The sequence below is a fragment of the Megalops cyprinoides genome, chromosome 10 (assembly GCF_013368585.1).
Source record: "Megalops cyprinoides isolate fMegCyp1 chromosome 10, fMegCyp1.pri, whole genome shotgun sequence".
NCBI lineage: Eukaryota > Metazoa > Chordata > Actinopteri > Elopiformes > Megalopidae > Megalops > Megalops cyprinoides.
The window spans coordinates 32,272,903-32,292,581 of NC_050592.1; the positions used below are offsets into that span (position 1 = coordinate 32,272,903).

At 43.6% G+C, this 19,679-nt stretch overlaps 1 protein-coding gene across 1 annotated transcript; it reads right to left on the minus strand.

Moving 5' to 3' along the window:
• Positions 1-5,199: 5,199 nt before the first annotated feature.
• Positions 5,200-19,302, minus strand: LOC118784722 (tyrosine-protein phosphatase non-receptor type 2-like). Its single transcript, XM_036539112.1, has 9 exons — positions 19,128-19,302; positions 16,985-17,075; positions 16,653-16,753; positions 14,901-14,999; positions 12,522-12,659; positions 11,934-12,143; positions 11,467-11,628; positions 10,821-11,032; positions 5,200-10,414 (listed from the first exon to the last, which is right to left on the minus strand). The coding sequence occupies exons 1-9, from the start codon at positions 19,182-19,184 to the stop codon at positions 10,222-10,224; spliced, it is 1,263 nt and encodes a 420-aa protein (XP_036395005.1). The 5' UTR covers positions 19,185-19,302; the 3' UTR covers positions 5,200-10,221.
• Between the last annotated feature and the right edge of the window lie 377 nt (positions 19,303-19,679).

A 19,679-nucleotide genomic window follows, 5' to 3' on the forward strand; every position in this document is an offset into this window, starting at 1 on the left:
AATTAATGCAAGTGATGCCGAAAACCTTTATTCAGCATTCCAAATTAGTATACTTCATTTTCACAGAATAAAGAGTGCATTTCTTTTGCCCAGTCACGGTCATGTTTTTAATCATTGTTACAGCACGCAAAAACCTATTCGCAACTTAAGCTAAGATAAAATAGTACATTCCATGACCGTATTTATCACGGGAGATCAAGTGTTCACTGAAGTTAAGTCTTATTTTTAATATTTAGCTCTTTCATTTATAATGGGTTCTAAACAGATGTGTCCTAAACAGAGTTGAAGTAGCAGGATTGGACAGCATTAATTTTCCAATTGAGAGTTACATCAGACATTTCTGTAGAGAGTTTTATCCAAAGAGAGCAGATAAACAAAAACACGCCATTGAACCACCCACGCTCCGCTCCCACGAAACAAAGAATTCATGGCTTGTTGCGAAATGGTTTTATGAAAACAATATAGTGTTTGTGAATGTGGCAAAGAACAGTCGATTTTAATGCTGGTTACCTTTGGGCATGGTCTTTTTCTACAGAAGAGAACCATTTTTTCCATTGCCGTTTCTAAATCAAATAGTCTACAGAGTATTTCTTAAATAGTCTACAGGCTCATCTGTGACAGTAGTTACGTGCAAACATGTTTGCCTCGAGGCAGAAAATATTTTCATTCGAATAATAAAACAACCTTTAATGCTATTTTATTTTATAACGATATAATTTTATGATGCACAAACAAAATGCATCTCTTCAGTTGGGAATAATTTTACAAGTCCAGAAACATTCCAACTGTTATTGTATTAGGACAGACCTGTAGTTTGAATTACTGTGTTATTGCTGTCATAAAACCAAATTACAGATGTTCCTGGACACAATTAAAAAAGTCTAGTGATCGAAACTATCACGTACCGTGTCGCGCTAATGCTGCTGGTCACTCTGCTGGGTTGATGAAATTACTGCGACCATCTGCTTGTTCGGGAAATATTGAATCAGTTCCTGGAAAGGAGCAGAGTGGATGACCGTGTAATTTTACCTGCCGCGGTTCCGCTAAGTCACTCAAATCATAACCGTAATGAAATTCTGACTCACCGATATCAAGTGGGAGGCTGAGCGCGTGCGAGAAAAAAGGGCACCGCAGGGCACTATGACCTTTCCCAACACCTAAAACGAGAACTCGCGACACCCCCACAAACTCCTCTCCCTTCCCTCCAACAACGCCCTTTTCATTGCCTCTGAATGAACTCATGATTGAGAAGAACAGCTTCTGTATCCACAAGAAAACAAGAGAGACATTAAGATCTGAGTGACCGGAACACCCTTTGATGTGTCTGCTAAACGCGCGACCTTTTGTTACGGTCACTTGCGGGAAAATGTGCTTTAACGCAGCAGACTGGTGGGGATCGACTTCCGACACGTTTCTGGCCCCTGAGTGCTACCCAATCCAAAAGGACAACAAAAACAATCGCGCATTGCTGGGAATGGGACAGTCATATATCAACTTTCAGCCACTTCCAGAAAAAAGATAAGCCGTTGGCGTGATCATCACGCCGTTTTCCAGAAAATCTTTCTACACTATCAGATTAGCTCATCAAAGCAGTCAGATTATTTGGACAGGAACCTACACGTAGTGCAGGTGGCAGACTGCGGCTTTGAGAGAGTAGCCTATCCACTTTTGTACCACCCAGGAAGCTTCGCGCCACAAAATACGCACATATACATTTTTAAACATAGAATGAATCGAATTTTCTAAATCCTGAAATCGATATTCGCTGCCTTATATGACACCGCAATTTATAATGGTACAGTCACTTGTGACAACAGAATAATTTGTAAGTTTAAAAAAAAAAACTTTTCTGGCCTCACCAATCCAAAAGTTCTACAATCAAAGGGTTGTTTGGAGTTGGAAGAGTTAAGCAGAGGCTAGGTTTAGCTTTATTTGTCTTGGAGTCTTCGTGAAAAACCATCTTAAAGGTTACAGTGTTCTGTGTCCGAATGTAAGGTGCTTCATCTCTTAAACTGCCAATGCTAAGTCCATTTCGGGTTTCAGGGGAATTTGAACGAAGTACCACCATCTCAGCAAAGCACCGTAATGCTTCAGAGGGAAGACATTCCGCTAAGGTCAAATCTAATTGCAGCGCATCAGCGCGACAATTGTTTGTCCTGCTGAGGCTGGAATGGAATTAAAATCCTGACTCATCAGGTAAAAACCACACGAACTCTTATCGCAGTTCCGTCTGCTCAACACGAGGAGGTGGGTTCTGCCCTTGAGGTAAATGGTGAGTACATTAGGTGTATAATTTTCGAAAAGCCGAGGAGTACGTTTTGAACGAATCGACTCCGGTTGTGACACTGAACCGCTATACGTAGCGGAATATTCTAGGATGGTAACAGGAAAATGCAACAGCAACATTTACAAATTTCGAAAGAATAAACCATGATTCACATAATCAAAAAATAACACAGGTTTTATTAGACGACTGAATTCTTGGATAAAAATCACATGACGTTGATTTGTTCAAGTGTAACTTTATAACACTTATAGTCAGGATAGTCAGTTTTAAAACAAATACAAAAAATGGTCTGTTTCCATAATTTTTATAAAATATATTTTTCGACATATCTGAAAAGTATTCCCTCAGCACTCCCTACTTCACAAAACATGCTTGATGTTTTTCTAATTTTCTCTGTATAACACACTTTAATCTTGCATGCTGAGACCTTAAAGAGCACGACTGATCCAGATTTGTCCCCAGTGACATGCGTGTATCTTAAAACGATGCAAGGTAAAAATTACAGCTAAGCCCTAATTAAATTATGCACTTAAGCGTTGCAAAGTTTAAACATCTGTTGTAAACATCTCTTTCCAGCAAGCTGGTGACTCTGACCTTTCCAGGAAGATAATGAAAATTCACTAATGTCATAACCTTAAACAAGTCAAAAATACTGAGAGCCTCCAACAGTTTCAGCATTTAGGCTGTAAAACTACACTGGTAGCTCTTTACTGAAATGATTAGCTGTGCCCCTTTGTCCCACTTCTAGTACAGTAGTTTGGCCAGTGCCTTCACTGTCTTCTTAATCTTGAACCTTTGGATGACCACCAAAAGACACTATACTGTTAACCTTAAATATAACTGGACAGCCAATAAAAATGACATTTTTATGTTGACCTGGAGTTTGATTGGACAGCCACTTAAATCCATTTTTCCGTTGACCTGGAATTTGATTGGACAGTTACAAAGTTACATTTTGCCTCCAACTTAATGATAAAATCTAGTGCTTACTGCCAGGTGGAATACCCCCACCCACTAAAAATGTGTTCTATAAAAGGTATTCATAGTGTGTCACTTGGGGCGAGACATATTTTATCACTCAGTAATGTTACACATGTGGTTGCATTTACTGTCAAGTACTGATTCGAAGGCTTATTTCTGTCATGGAAAAAGACTACAAAACAGTATTTGTTCAGTATTACACACTGGAAGTGCCTGCTAAGCCTACACATTTTTTCCTGTCTTTCTTGTTAGTGCAAGCATGCAAGCAAGTGAACACAGGGCACCTGAAATACTACTCCTTGAGTCCAAAGCTGGCGCCTTTTATATATAAAAAAAATCTTCATCCAAAGAGAGGGACATTTTGCCTTGTAAATGGTTAGATGGGCATGAGGTTGACCTTTGGGTTTGGGGTAGAGATCCCTGCTGGCGTGACTCTGAGGCCCACAGGAAAGCCACAGAGACTTCAACGTCTGCAGATTTTGCTGTGACCCGTTCTCTGCCTGCTGCACACACCCGCATGCGCACCCACACACACACACACACATACACATACACACATACAAAACATAGAGAACACTGGTTCAGTAAACATCCCCCTTGCGGAACAATACCAGTCAAAGGTTTGGACATACCTGATTAAGGAAAAATGTGTTCAAAGATATTTTGATCTAAAGACCTATGTTTAAATGCTTGAAATTTCTTAGGCAAATATAAATAGCAAAGTTGATGTCTATATATGAATTTCTTTCCAGAAAAAAATGAATAAAAAAATGTTTTAGACAAAATGTAAGATTTAAGTTTTGATTTATTTAACATGGTTTTTGGTCATTGTATAATTCCATTTGTGTTATTTCATGGTTTTAATGTCTTTACTGTTATTCTGAAATGTGGAAACTTTTGACTGGTACTGTAACACATACTAAGAAAGACCTACACCCTGTCCCCCCAATAAAAATACTGCAGTTTCACAAAGCCCAAAGCAACGTTTCGCTGATGTTCTCCAGCCCCAAGCGTGCAGAGGTTGTTCGTCCACTGTGATCGAAGAAGGCTGGTCTCATTAGGGTCGTGTGCTGTTTCTTTTTTTTTGTTGTGGTCAGAAAACCAAGCAGTCAGCATTCCATAAACCCTTCAATAAAAGAGCTTTCAGTTGAAATGTCTGTAGTCTGTCTGCATAAGCTTTTAGCTTCCATATGCATATGCCAAATTAATGAAGCCTTTTTAACTTAACAGTTACAACATTTGCTTTATTGCTGTCCCTCTCAGTATTTTCACTTGAAACTCAGAACAGGCAATACACCAGACATTTTCTCCCTCCAGGCTCTTCTCAAACCTAGGCTCTCTCGTCCCAGTGGTCAGATGTTTGATATTTGATTATGGTAACTGAATTGCACCTCAGGCATTTCGAACTGAAACACACGCTCTTGCCAGACTTGAGGAAGATTTAGTATAGCCCTGTGAAGTATGACTAACATCACATTTACACCAAATATATATTTAGTCCCTGGGTTCCAATGTAATATGGCACTACTCTTAAGGTTGTTACTGTTGAGGTCATGAACATAGCATGATACACCACTTGGGAGTTGCTTCAAATTCTTGTTCAAGGGCACCAGTAGAAGGTCTTATAGGCTATGGGGAGCCTACCAAGGCTTTAGCTACAGCTGAAGAGTGTCATCTCAGAGTCAGAACTGAGAGCACCCCACACAAAAGCAACAAGAACCAATGACCCTTTGGTTCAATTCACCCAAACCTTTTATTCTTTAGGGAGCAATAAAAAAGCAAAAGATAGCCAAAGGTTCTACAGCAGAGCTTAAAAAAGAAAAGTTCATTTCTGAAGCTTTAGGGAAAAAAACCACACAGATGAAGCTGTTATTTCTAACACATTTATTAAATACAAAAAACAAGCTTACAAAACTGAAAATTAGGGGGGAAGGGGGAAGGGGAGGAGGAGGGGGAGGGTGCAGCTAAAAGTATTAATACACAAACAGGACCAGCAACTTAACAAGGTCATGCTTTTTTCCTGTGAAATTCACAAGCAGGCAGAGCACAAGAGGGGCCCCCTGGGGGCCTTCGCAGCAGGCCATACGGCAGCCACTGGAGCGCTAGTCAGCCCACCTGAGCGCACCAGCGCACATTGCTGTCCAACCGCTTTGGCATCAGAACTTCTCATCCACCCATTGCCACACAAATTTGCACATCGTCCCCACCCCCTACCAACGGTTGGTTAAGAATGACCATATATATAACACTTTGGTTAACTTAAAGGAGTCTGCTATAAAGGAAAAGAGAAAGAGGAAGAGAAAAAAAACAAGCAAATAAACGGTGTTCACAAATCGCATCTATCAAGTGCACCGCGAGTAGAGCGGTTAGCACCACGATAGTCAGAACATCGGGATGTTGATCCAGCATCAGTGGACTTTTGTATACAGTACAGGTTTTTTTCCTAAAGTGCACCATTAGAGGAGGGGAGCAGGTGACCGGCTGTCTGGTTTCACAGCGGTGACACACAGATGAATGACCGGTGGGTGGAGCGACCGGGACCTTCCTTGAAACCTAACCAACACATTGTGCCGAGAGGCATCAAATGAAAGGGCTGGATAAGCAGTGAGCGCGTTCGGCTCCTGTTGGTCTTGGGCACTCCATTGTCCGGTATGTTGCAAACACAGAGGAGGAAGATGCACTGGCTAAGAGAGTGAACCCGCCCTTTGCTACGTTCCAGAGCACAGTCTCCCAAGTATCCCATGTGCTCACGGGACCTGGGTCTTCAGAAAGACTTTCCCCTGCTGGATTCTAATGGCAGATTTCCCAGTTATAGAATTGTAACTGCTCACCTGTCTATGCCACACTAGTTCTAATATCCTCAATAGTACGTAGGCAAGCATGTGTGCTGCGTCCCAGATTGACCCAAAATGAAAATGTGCAGCCGTTTTATATGAATAATTAGATCAGAGGTGTGACATCATGTGGAAAAGCAGATTGCAGAGTCCGCTAACTCAGTGTCTCTCATCTCTAGCCCTGAGCTTACAAATGATTAATAAAGGTTTGATCAAGCTGATAAATGAATACTGATCTGGGCAACATCACTCAATGCCTGCTGTTTGCTGTCCAGGTTTGTTCTAAGAGAAGGACACAAGTGACATGTCTTCCTGGAAGTTACTTCTATTCATCTGAGTCCATCTGAGTGGTTTGTCAGGGCTTAGAAAAGAGAATTATGCCAAACTGACACAGGCGCACCAAATTTTTTCGAAAGGGCAGATAATCATAAAAACATGTTTAATGAACAACTTTATCCTCCTGTAAACAGAAACATCTCTGACAGCACGTTTTCTTCACCAATTATTTCTACCTGGATAAATTCAGTGATGTCAAAAAGAGATCAATGGTCAGATAACAGCTCAATCAAGTCTAAATAAGTGAGATCTCAGCTGGGTGGTTTTCATTCCAGGACCAGGACTGGGAAGCACCAATATAAATGTCCATTCCCTGTGTTGTGATTTGTCACTGAATCGGCTCTGGAATGCAGCGACGGGATGGGGTCCTTGGACTTGACCAGAGCCTCTCTGTCCACAAGCAGCACACTCATATTTTCGGATCAGCTCCACAAAGCCCTCTTTTAAAGCCAACAATGCTTACAATTGTAGAAAGGAGGAGACAGAGAGAGTCAGGATTCTGAATGAAAAATACTGATAACCAAATACTTGTGTGTTTAAGAAACTTATATGTGGGACACTGTAATGACCCAACACACAAACTACAGGAAGCAAACAAGTGCTGGTTTCTGGGAACACCAAAAAGGATATAGGCTATGTCTTAAAATATTTATTTTCAGTTCATATTTGTGTAATATCTGTTGCATTCTCTTTTGGCTGAGAGGTAACGATGCCAGTAGATTTCTGGTGTTTTGTCTGGTCAGTTTTACCCTTTGAAATTTCTCTTCCCCATTTAGTTGGCAACTAACGGACCTAAAACCATTGTCTGCATTTGTGTCAAGTACCATGCCACCACAATGCACTGCTGTTAACTGTCTAAGCTATGTAGCAGACTTACAACACTAGCGCACAGCGATTTCCTACTTCAATTAGGTATGGTGCCTCCCAGACTCCACTGAAAATTAACCAATTTTAAAAGTTTGCAGTAAAGGGATAATAGACTTAAGCTGCCACCATTTAAAAGAAGTTAGAAAAAGAGGGTGATTGTTGGAATGATACCCTCTGAATTCCACGCGAAATCCCCAGCTGCACTCAATCGCGTCTCAGTTCCGCCATTTGCATTCCAAAAATAAGCTGGATCTGCAGTTCCCGCAGCTGTCTCTGCTGGAAGTGGAAGCGGTAAGACGTTCGGCGCGGCTCGCGCAGGCTGGGCTGCGACGGCTCACAGGAGTCGCGCAGAGTCGAGATCTGACGGGCGTCAACCGTCTGCGATCGGAGGGTCACAGGATGTCCCGACCGCACACAGCCATTATTGCACAGAAAGAACCCCCCCTCTTGAATGAAAGAAAAGACACTTTGCTTGTCTAACTGGCTGTGTGCTGTCTTTACTGCAGCTTTAAGGAGTGCACAAAACTCATTTTAATCACTGGAGAAAGCATGAGAGGACTGATGTGATGGGAGGTGGTTCCATCCTTAACAGCTGGTATGAAATAGTTCTCTCGCTGGGCTGAGGGCCGAGTGCTGAGTTGATTGAGACGCATGATTCAGCTGGTTGAGGGATCTGCACACGGTCACAACGCGCTGCTGCTATTCACAGCCCGAGCTCGGCGTGAGTGATCGACGTGTTCAATGCATGGTCAGACTCAGCCTGTGGCACCGGTGTGCATTGCTCCTGCAAAGTTCTGCTACAGTTCTTTCAATGTAACTACACTGCTGGGGCTCTTCCAATGCTGCCATGCAAAAAAGTCTCCATGCTGGTTTCCATTTCAATCACTATAAACATGAAAGCCTATTACAATGGCCAAGTGGGGTGGGGTAGGGAAAAGACTGGCTGTTCCCCCCGAGAGCCCCCACTGGCTGGCTGGACAAACAGGTTGACTAATCTAAGCCTTTGGTTTTGGATCAGGGTAGGTTTCAGAACTGTTGAACATATATTCTAATAATGTTAATAATAATAATAATAATAATAATAATAATAGTAACAATAAATTCCTCTAACATCAACAGCTGTCTACATCACATAATGGAAGCAACTTAACATATTCTCCTGAAGGCACACAGATAAAGGGAACATTCATGATGGTTGTATTCAGGTTTTGATGAACAATATATAAGTGCTTGCATCAAACTAAAAAAACAAAAACAAAAAACCTTACGTTTCTGGAAGACGATAAAAAATGTTGCCATAAACTACACACTAAACGTGGAGGCAAGACCAAGTGAACATCAACCCCACCCTACCCAGCCTCTGCTTTGAAAGGCTGGGCTTCTGCGTCCCTCATTCACGGCCAGCTACAGTGCACATAAACACTATAATCTTAACACAACAGTATGCGTCTGAAAAGCCTACAGCTTTGCACCATCATTGGTTATCAATGGCTTCACGGACCGCCTTCTGGGTGTACCAGCGGTCACCGACGCATATGTATAGGGGAAATGCACTTTGATGAAATCAGTGAGTCACCGCTCACCAGTATCCATTACCGTTCCATTGCCATTGTCACGTCAAATTTCATTCACATTCACGGTTGTTCCAGATACCTTTGGTCCCAGTGTACTGCAGAAGTTACCACCGAAGGCGAAGATGTACAATGCAATCATGAGCTCTTTCTCAGCATGGACTGCATGCGTAGTTTTCCCCACATGGCCAGACTGCTAGCGGTGGAGACTGGCAGGGTCATCGAATGGGGCTCCTACAAATGACATCATGTGAATTGCCGGTACTTCAAGTCTCAAGCGTTTCGGATGCAAGCACCTACCAGAGGCTTGACGATAGGGTCTAATAAATCATACAAAAATATACTCAAAAACAGCTGAAATATAACAAACCAGATAATACTGTGAGTAGAATCCAACAAAAAGTATTGTCCCGTATGCTCTCTTGTCTAGGCCATTGTTCTGATCTCCCTCTCGGGATATTTCACCCAAAGCCCTTCGCAGAAACAAGTGAAGGACACAAGAGCCATAGGGGCAAACTTTCGGCCTTCATCGTGAAATTACATGACCAGTTTAGCTGCTGGTTTGCCCAACCAGTGGGCTGCAAGTGCCGCCTCGTTCCCCGCCCACCCAGTCACAGGCCGTGAACTCGTCCATCCAATCAGAAAAAAATAAAGCCCCGTCTCCCCCCTACCATATCTGTCCGTCATTCAAGCCTTCCCGGAACGGCTGTTCTCGGGTGAACGAAAAGTGCCAACGGAAGAAGTGACGGCCGGCTTGGCTCTCTGCGTTGTCACTCCAGTGTCTGTGACCGGGCAGCGTGAGAGTGGGCATTTCTTGGGAAAACGGCAAGCTTAGCCGAATCCGGTTACATTTGGTCCTTTCCCTCTTTCTCACAAATTGTTTTGGAAGAACGTTAACTGTTCTGTGAAACACTTCTTTATGGCGCATGCAAGCACGTTCAATTTTCCCCTGAAAAACAAACTGTTTTCATCACAGAATCAGCAATACTGAGTAGAGCCTTCCCACTCAGGATTCTGACTGGAACTCAACTCTAAAATGTCTTTCAAACACACACACAGACAGCCGACAGTCAGTACATTTTGTGATGAATGCGCCTGCACCCAAAAAATCAAAACAAAAAAAAAAGATCCTGAGATGTTACGGCTGCGATCTTACATCGAATAATCCTTTTTCATCTAATGCGCTAACAGACTGCTGCATACCTTGAGAAACACACTCTGGTTATGCACAGCCAGCCAGCGCAGAGTAAAACGTACCCTCATTCAGGTACTGGTGCAAAAATAGAAGAAAAAAAAAGGGAAAGAGAGAGAAAAGTCTGTGTGCAAACAAATCCCAGCAGTCACTTTACTGGGAGAAGATGCCCCAGCACACGTACAATCCAACCGCCACGGCAGCGCCGGCCCCTACATTAAAGAGAAGAGGTTTCCAGTATAGCCACCTTTCTTTCTTCCTCTCCGAGTCGTTCAGTCTCTGCTTCATCTGCTGTAGCTTCTGCACAGTGCTGGCTATCCTCTCCTCCCTGTGCCTCTTCCTCAGGCTGTGGGAAACCAAACATGAGACCGTTATACTTGCGAGGCGCAGGTGTGCAGCCTACGTTCCGGCAGCTTGCTTGTATCACGCGGTTCAGGTGTGCTCAGCAGGGGAGCCAAATCAAAAGGGTGGGAGATAAGCTGAAACGGTGTTGAAAGAGTGGGCGCCAAAAGCAATCATTCACCGTCTTACATTGTGATGAAAAATGTATTTATGATGACGTAATCATGATATGAGACGGAGTATAGAGCGAGATAGAGCGTTTGTGACACATATGTAACAGCTGTTGTTTGCCTGGTTATCATACACGGCAGATCTTTGTACAGGTTGTCGTTTGTGTGGCGATGGAATGATGCAGATCTCGTTGTTTGGGTGGAGAATGTATGGTGGGAACATGGGCATGCTGTACTTACTTCACCCTGTTCTCGCCCACATCCTCCTCCTTTCCTGCTACGTCTGCCCCCTCTGTCCTGTCCAACTCAGGGTCACCCCCCTCCTCCAGGTGGGGTGCTCTGTTCCCGTTGAATTTATCTGTGGGGCGCCTGGGGGGCTTGGGGGGCTGTGGAGAAGGGGACGACTCCAACACCGGTTCCTGGTCCTCGTTGGAGAGCTCCCGCCATTGCCTCTGCACACAAGAAGTGCATAGACTTTAAACCCCACCCAACTGCCTTCAGCTATTCCCTCTGCTTCCGAACACAAGAAACACATCAGTCTTAAACTCCACCCACTGTCTGTTTACACAGGAAACACATCTGCCTTCAGCCCCACCCAGACTCTACACACACAGAAAAAACACCAGCTTTCAGTGCCTCTCAATTCATATATCTGAATTCAAATTTGACATATTTCTTGCTGGTAAAACCCAACGGGCATGAATGGTAATATTCCACTGTTTTTCCTGCCATATAACAGGGAGGGCAGTCTGCGCTTGTTGTAGACACAACTGAACTCCCTACGCAACAATTCATCTGAATTTTAAAATTCATACCGGTAGGCACATTTTCTCATCTGTATGGTGAAAGCAATACTCGCAGCCAGGCAATACTCCCCACCCAGTACCTGCATAGAATCGTCTCCCATGATGCACTTGGCACCCTCAATGACAGCCATGTAGGAGAAGCGGAGCTGGTCAGGGGTTTGGATCAGCCCCATGCGGTACTTCCTCATGTCAAGCAGGACTTGCTGAATGTCCACAGTCGAGGGGTCTTTCCTCTTTTCCATCTGTCCAAATGACAAGGGATTCGTTTTTACTAATCAGCAGTAGACCAGTGGCAAACCCTCAAGTGATCTGCCAGTACACCAGATTCAACAACTTCTACTGTGGGAATGGCTTTGAAGAATGACAAAGTGAAAAGGAAGAAAGCCTTCCTTTAAAGATGCATGTTCATTCCCCGGAGGGCGAATAATAATTTACTGTGGTAGCCAACCCCAAACGGACAGATTTCAAAACTTAATTTAAAAACTACACTCAAGGCACCTTCAGAATACATGAAGGGACATGGCCAACAGCCAATGGTGGGGCTTACCAGGACGAGACAGGTGTCCACCAGTGAGAACGTCCCCGACCGACCGATCCCAGCGCTGCAGTGCACCACCGCGGGCCCATGCTCTGTCCCCAGGGAGCCCGACTCTCGTACCTTGAACAGGAAGTTGAGGAAGGAGGCAGGGGATTCTGGAACGCCAAAGTCAGGCCACGTGGTGTAATGAAAGTGAAAGATCTCTCTGGTCTCTCCTGTCTGAACGCAAGGACACAAGAGAGCCAAGTGAGGAACGGTCACAAGCCCCCAAGCCTGTCATTCATACCCCTAAAATCATATTCAGCCCATGAAACCCTTTCTAGAATCAATTACTAATCAATCAGAAACTTCAGTCAGATGTGATCAACCAGGATGCTGTCATTCTCAAGAGATAAAGATTGCTGTGACCCCAGTACTGGAATGCCACCATGATACATTTTTCTTCCATTGAAACACATACAGGTTGTTACATGAATTCAGTTGCTATATAGAATACTCACCTGAGGCCTTAAATTATGAAATATTTAAAAACCCATGCACATGCACACACGCACACACACACACACACACACACACACACACACAATAATGACTCACATCTGTGTTTTGCAGCTGCAGCACTCGTGTGGTGTAGTAGGATTTCACGTCCTCTGACAGCAGCGTCACGATGAAGCGCGTGTCCCTGAAAGACATCTCCCCCTCCTCCTGTGTCGGCCAGTACTGCGCACATTTCTCCTGTGAAACCACGACAACCACACACCAGTGAGAAAACCAGCCCTGGCTGCTTCTGACAGACAGATTCTACTGTCAAAAACTTCTGGGCTGACAGCAGAGAGCTTAACTCCAATAATTTGTCACATGATGTCTGATGAGACCGCAGTTATGTACAATCACTCTCCTTCAATGCAGAACAAGGAACACTGCTGGGCTGAGAAAAAGATGGCAAACTAAATAAAATGATACCATTTTGACACACCTCCCAAGACCATTGGACTGGCAAAGGAGAGATTATTTTATCAATGAGAGTTCAGACTTGTGTCTCTCTTCTGTCAGGACGAGTCACAGGATACTAGAACTCTTTTCATACAGCAACAAAAGGTACGTTCTTACAAAGGTTCTCTGTTTGATTTCCCAGAGGGCCACTGCTGTACTCAACCAGAAGAGCCTTAGCAAATATCCAGCTGCATAAATGGATAATATGTAAAAATTTTCACATATGTAAGTTCCTCTGCAAAGGGGAGGGCCCCCCCCCAGCTATGTTTGCATCTAGTTGGCTGTGATGCTGCCTGTGAGGTGGGTTAAAGCCACCTCTGAGCTGGTGGCTGTGCACCATTGTGTGTCATAAACACTAGTTGGAGTAGCCAATCACAGAGCTCATAGGAGTCTACTTTACATTCTAGTTACTAATATTTCATGTTTGTTTGGTTTAAATGGTGTTTACTAGGAAGCCTAAAGGAGAAGTGATAGCTGGGCAATCTGACAAGACTGAACCTTGTTTGCCACCATTTTTGCACTCCATTTTCACATACTGCAACACACTGTGGGCCAAAACAGATTTGCCTGGTGAGCTCTGAACCAACACCAGCAAGTTACCAATTCTCTCATGGTATCAGCCTCTGGCATGTAAGGGTAGTCAGTTTTTGGAATTCTCAGGCTGAAGGCTTGTTGAATGTGGAAAGGACTAAAAATTCACAGCTTGTTCACCCTCCCCGGCTACATGTGGGAAAATGTCATGTCAAATCTGTGAGCTGATTCATAGGCTTGTGCCTTTTGAAGAGCCAGTTCCATGGCTCACCACTGAGTTGGCGTGGGCTCAGATCCAGAATGGTTTCCTCACTTGGGGCAAGTTACATCACAGCAAAGTGGGCCCGCATCATTACTCACCAAAAACCTCAGTCATTCTGAAACTAAACACTCACTTTCCATGATCTCCTATTCTTCACCCAAAACGAAAGGGTTTCGTTCAAGCCTGACAAGAGATTACTCAGTACGCTACCATCCCAAGAACACCTCATTCATTTTGCTGGCTCACCCACCCCCAGGTCTTTAAATGACAGGATCACATCAGCATATCAAAATGATAAATGTATAACCAGATGGACGGTCTGCACTAGTGTGCTATACAGCTTGGTCTTCTTTTCCATCCAGCAACTGTAGCATTAGCCTGTGGTTCAGTGGTTTTTAACAGTTATTCCAGAGATCCATATCCCCCCAAATCACCTGTGCCTGTCAGTGGGAACCAGGTGCGCAACAGTCACCAGGAAAGGGTGACATTGCAGAGGTAGAGGGGTTTGAGACCGCTGCTATAGAATGGGCAGTCGTCTCCACTCTGTGAGTAGGGTACAGGAACACTATCCCCCCCCTGCCACCACACCAGCTGTTACGCAATGCTCAAAATTCCCGGTAAATCTCAAGCCCGGATATGTGGGTGAACTTGCGTAAACACTGGCTGGATCACTGTACACAGATTACATTTTGGAATTCCAGCCGGCCTGTAAATCGGCAGCACCACTGCAGAAACCTTGCACCAACGTGCCGTGAGGATGTCAGCTATGCTGTGGAGGGGACGTGCCCCCACCAGGCAGGCCGCTACCTGGCCGCACGGGGTGAGCCTCTGCTGATTTGGCTGCCCGCCAAGCACGGCTGTGGGCTCCTGGCGGTGGCGAAACTGCGCACCCACACCATGTGTGCAGAGGCACGGCGCCCTCCGAACATGGCGCCCCGCAGCAGTGATTCATTCATTCCCTCTTCCTTCCTTCCCAGATGCATCCCAGGGACCGTTGACAGCGCGCTGTGAGGCTGTCTCCCACCAGGCGCCTGTTATAGTAAACGCTCGGGTACAGTGAGCGAAATTACTGACATGTGCGTCCGAGCCCATGCAGCACGGGTGCGCTTTCACCCTGGGGGGTGCTTGGCGAGACTGTGGTCTGTTAAATATCTTGCGCTCTTATGAGCGGAGAGACGTTAAGTACTTACCGATCCTTTCTCAATGACTCTGTTCAGCATTATGACGGCTTTCGTCCTCTGCTCCCAGATCATTAACCAGAAGTGACCGCAAGTGTTTCTCAATGGGCCCTGCGGAGGTAAAATCACAATCAGCAAACTCCACCGCCTGCTGAAATATGAATGAATCTCTCCTGTTTAATAATAACACTGAGGCATAGTCATTCCCGGTCATGCCTCACAGATGTAATACATACACACATACACACATTTTGTACAGACCTACATAAATATTTATAAACATATATATTATATATATATATATATATATATATATATATACACATACACATATATGTGCGTGTGTGTGTGTGTGTGTGTGTGTTTGAAGGAACATGACAATTTTGTTTGAAAGCATTCTTTGCACAGCAAATGCATTCGGAACACTCTTTTGCTCTTGAAATCGCAAATGCGACCCTCTTTTGTACAATGAGCTCATCACTAAACACAGACAGACTGCTTCAGTGGCCTCCGCGCTCAGTAGAAGCAGACGTGCCGGTACACTGCTAACGGCCGTCCTCCATCAACGAGCCGGAATCTGCCCGAAACGCGCTCTCCTAGATGAAACCCGATCCGCGAAGCAAAAAGGGGCTTCTTCCTGTAAAAAGCCCTCTGCGAGCCTCCACCGAGAAGCGCGTTTGTCTTACGGCGACAACTTAATGCGGCGGGCAGACGAATGAGCGCTGCTCCCCGGGGCTCTCCTGAGCAATGCGGCGCGGAGCCGCTTACTGTCAGGGCCGACTCTATCAGGGGGGTTGAAACCTCACACCAATCATTCGGGAAAGCCAGCGTTCGCTCTTCCTGATGCTCATTACTCAGTCCTCCGGGCTGCCGAAAACTGCATTAACTGTAAGGAGGCGTGACCTACGAATAAATCTCTGACTTTTTTTTATAAATCTCTGACTTTTGAGTGTATTTCTTGAGTATATATGTAAGAGGAGCTTGAAACTAATTGGAAATTTTCTGGGTCAAGTGTTTGAAAAAGACGTTGTTATTGATGCATCAGGTCTAGGGGTCCTAAAAACTTATTTATAAATGCTTAGAATGTCCAACCAAACAGTTTTATTTTCTCATAGTACCACCCAAAGTTGCTTTTGAACTAGATTTACAAGGGTTATGGCACCAACATAGTGACATTCACTCATACTTTACTGCAAACTGATACAAACACAAAATCCACACGGCTTGCATGAAACACACTAAAATTCAGAAATAAAATGCTAATGCTCCTGTCTGGGGGTCCCCTGTGCTTGTGAAGCACCAACAGTACCATTAACATTGTGTCTGTCTGAGAATTTAATCGCCCCATTCAAAAAACAAAACAAAACAAAAAAAAAACTGTCTTCTCAAATGAGTGCATGGTCTCTCTGCCCTGCCCGTGCTGTCACAGTGCTTTAGACGCCAACCTTCAGTGTTCTGAGAATTCAAACATCTGGAACAGAGGGTCTTGAGAATGTAAGACTGAAACTAGAGCTTAATATGTACAGATCTGCTAAGGCATGCACTGGGAGGCATCTGAGAAAAAAATGCGCTCACTGTCTTCAAATATAAAGCCAGACAACACATTAGCAATGAACGCCCCTCTCAAGGGTTGTTCCTTCAGTTATGTTAAATCCCCGCTCGACCCAGCACACCTCCACAGTGACTCTGTGACACAGAATATTGCTGCCAGGGTTCTGTCACAGCGGACAAAAAGCACTGAATGACTGTTGATGGCATCCTTACCTGAGTTAAAATGTAGTTTCTTTGGGCTTCTTCTACTACTACCAAACTTGCATTAATATAGTCATTTTCTAAATTTTCTAGTTTAACTCGACTGTGGTCATCTGAAAAGAACAAAGAAACAGCAATCTTCAGAGCGGTGCACTTTTTATGCATTAGTTAGAAAGCAGAAAAATAACTCAGATCTAACTCAGATAATGTCATCAAATGTCAAATGAATAGAACTGCATATGATAAACAGACTATTTCAGACAGAAACTGTCTCTAAAGACGTTAACAGTAATAACATGTTTATCCGTTGGACACAAGTAATGATGTCATTCTTGGTCACTTACATGGACTGACATCTCTGTATCTGTTTCTGTTCCGATTCTCGGGAAACTTGGCCACTTTGTATGGACATTCATGAGACTTGTTGCGAATTTCCTGTGAGAAAAGGGGAAAAAACAGACTTTGGTTTTGAATAATAGTCACAAATTTCTACTTAACATTCAAGAGGAATGTTGAAGAGAGAACTGACTGCAATTACACAGCACCCTCAAGAGTGTACAGTTACAGTATGTGTCCAACCATCTCTAGTGGCTACATATAATGCTCTGATCTAACATATTTCTGTGAAAGGAACAAATTCATATTTGTTGCTTCGGCAGAAAAAGAAGCCTGAAATTAATTCTATAGCCTTTCTGGCAATGAAGAAAGTTTTGTCTTAGCGGTGCAACAGGCCAAACACACTGCCTTTCCATTCCTTTTTCCCCCCATTCTTTTAAATGGCTTAAAGTGATGGTATTAGAATCATGATCTGAGACCAGAATTTGAAAATCAGACCTCAACTTCAGCGGATGTTCCTCAGTCAAACGTAACGCTGCGGCCAAAAGCCTGACCTAGATCACGAACACTCACCTACCAGTTAGTTTCAGAGGAACCACTTTTTAATTTTTTTGCGCAAATAAGCATCTTCTCGTGAAAGGCTGTTCTGTGAAGTGGTGACTTGTTTAAGTGAAGTGATTGTTGGCTGAGTCGTATCCTCGATTCCGTAATGTCTGATTGAGCTGAGTATGACAGCCTCAGTCAATAAAATATCTTCAACAGAATTGCTGCAGTGTAAGCACCAAAGGTACATGTCTTCCCGTCTGATGCCCCCACTGACGTAGGGGGAGCAATACACGGATTATCTTGATTATGTTAACAGACGTGTTTCATGAATGAGCGTCAATTAATAGAAGGAGGAAGCAGGTCCTAACAAGATTACTCATGGACAGTCATGTCTATTTAGAGAAAATATAAAAGGTCTATATCATGTTGGTTCCCATTTTCTTAATAGGTGTGGCGACAGATCGGATCATTAGGGTTGTCTTTAAAAATAACGATATACTTGTAAAGAAATAGTTTTAAATGAATCTTGTTTTCAGTGTAACTGCTAAGTACTTCCACACTATTAAACGTTGGTGAAATAAATACCATAATTATAAGGTTATTTTCTTCAAAAGATGAATTTACGATGTAGTTATTAGAAACTAATTTCGGACATTTCCTGCTTTGTGAGTTTAGGGTGAATAACTTGCATCCAAAATGTGTTTTTAGACATGGAAATAAATTTGATTACGGTTAGATTGCGGCATTATTTGGTTTTTACGAAAACACAGTTGCGTTTAAAATGAGCAGCTGACACAGCCACAACACCCACAGTATCTAGGTCTAGTCTTCGACGAGCCCAAAAGCCTGTGCTCAAACGACATGTCTGTTTAGACCTAAGATGCTGTCGTTCAATTCAGGAATCCACTGTGTTCTTGGAAAGCCCCACTTCTCAGAAACTAAGCTTTGCAACTACTAGTGCAGCCAGCTTGCTACGTTTTCCGGAAACCCCACCACAATTCCATTTTAAAGCTACCTGGTTAGTTACATTTGAAGGTCATGTCATTACACTACAAAGCAAGTTATATACTGACATTAAGTTTAACTATTGGATGAAAGTTTTCGTCACCTGTCAAGACTGGATACTAGATATACTAGCTAGATGACAGCATAACTGTTTTTGTTTAGATGCAAAAACCTATCGTTCGGTTCATTATCTAAATGCTCTGTAGCTAGGTAAGTTAGCCAACTTCATGTCTCGTTAGTTATCTACTTATCTAACACGTTTATAATACAACTGATAATCTATAGACAGTATCAGATATAGTTTGTCCATTAGTTTGTTCGAGCAAGTTTAATGATTGAACATATTTTAAAAGCTTGCGAACAAGATCATAGACACTGACAGTATTCCATTTAAAATATAACGCGCGCTCCCGCAATTCCTGGTATTGCATGCCGCATGCGCAGTATGCAGGCTTCTCCACAAAACGCATGCGCTCTTTGGTTTTGGCGACATTGCGCGCTACCGAGTCAGGCTGCAGGCCTCGGAACTTCCTAAGAGAGTGGAGACGTTCAAACGTCTCTCGAACAAATATCAGATGCATAAAAACAGTCATGACTTACAATGTACAGGTTCTGCCACCGCCCCGCTGAATCTATGTCCTTAAATTCTTGGTCCATTTTCAGTTCTTGATAAGTCCAGGGTTGTGAAATATTAATATTACCTAAGTGGCAACGGCTTCAATCACAAAGTAGCTAAGCTAGCTACACATCCTCCTGTGCAGCCATTCGCCGGAACACAGCGACACAGACTGCGCATCTGTGCAGCAGATCAGTGAGCGGATACGTCTGTGTACGCATGCGCACCGAGAGGGTCCTTCAGAGATCAAACACTGTTCAACCTACGCTTGGGGTAAAGCGACGGAGTGCGGCGGAGAGTCCTTACAGTGTAATGAAAAAAGTCACGCCATCCCTATCTTAACGAACGACGTATCAGTTCATGTTTGTATAGTTTAACATGTATTTACGATGCAATTTCTATAATCATTGGCAACATTGCGTAGCTGGCTATCAAGCTAGCTCCTTTAAAAAAGTCCTTTAAAAAATTTCTCATCGTTCCATCCGTGCCTTATGGTTAATATAAAATAACTAATAATTGCAAATGAAATTGAAATA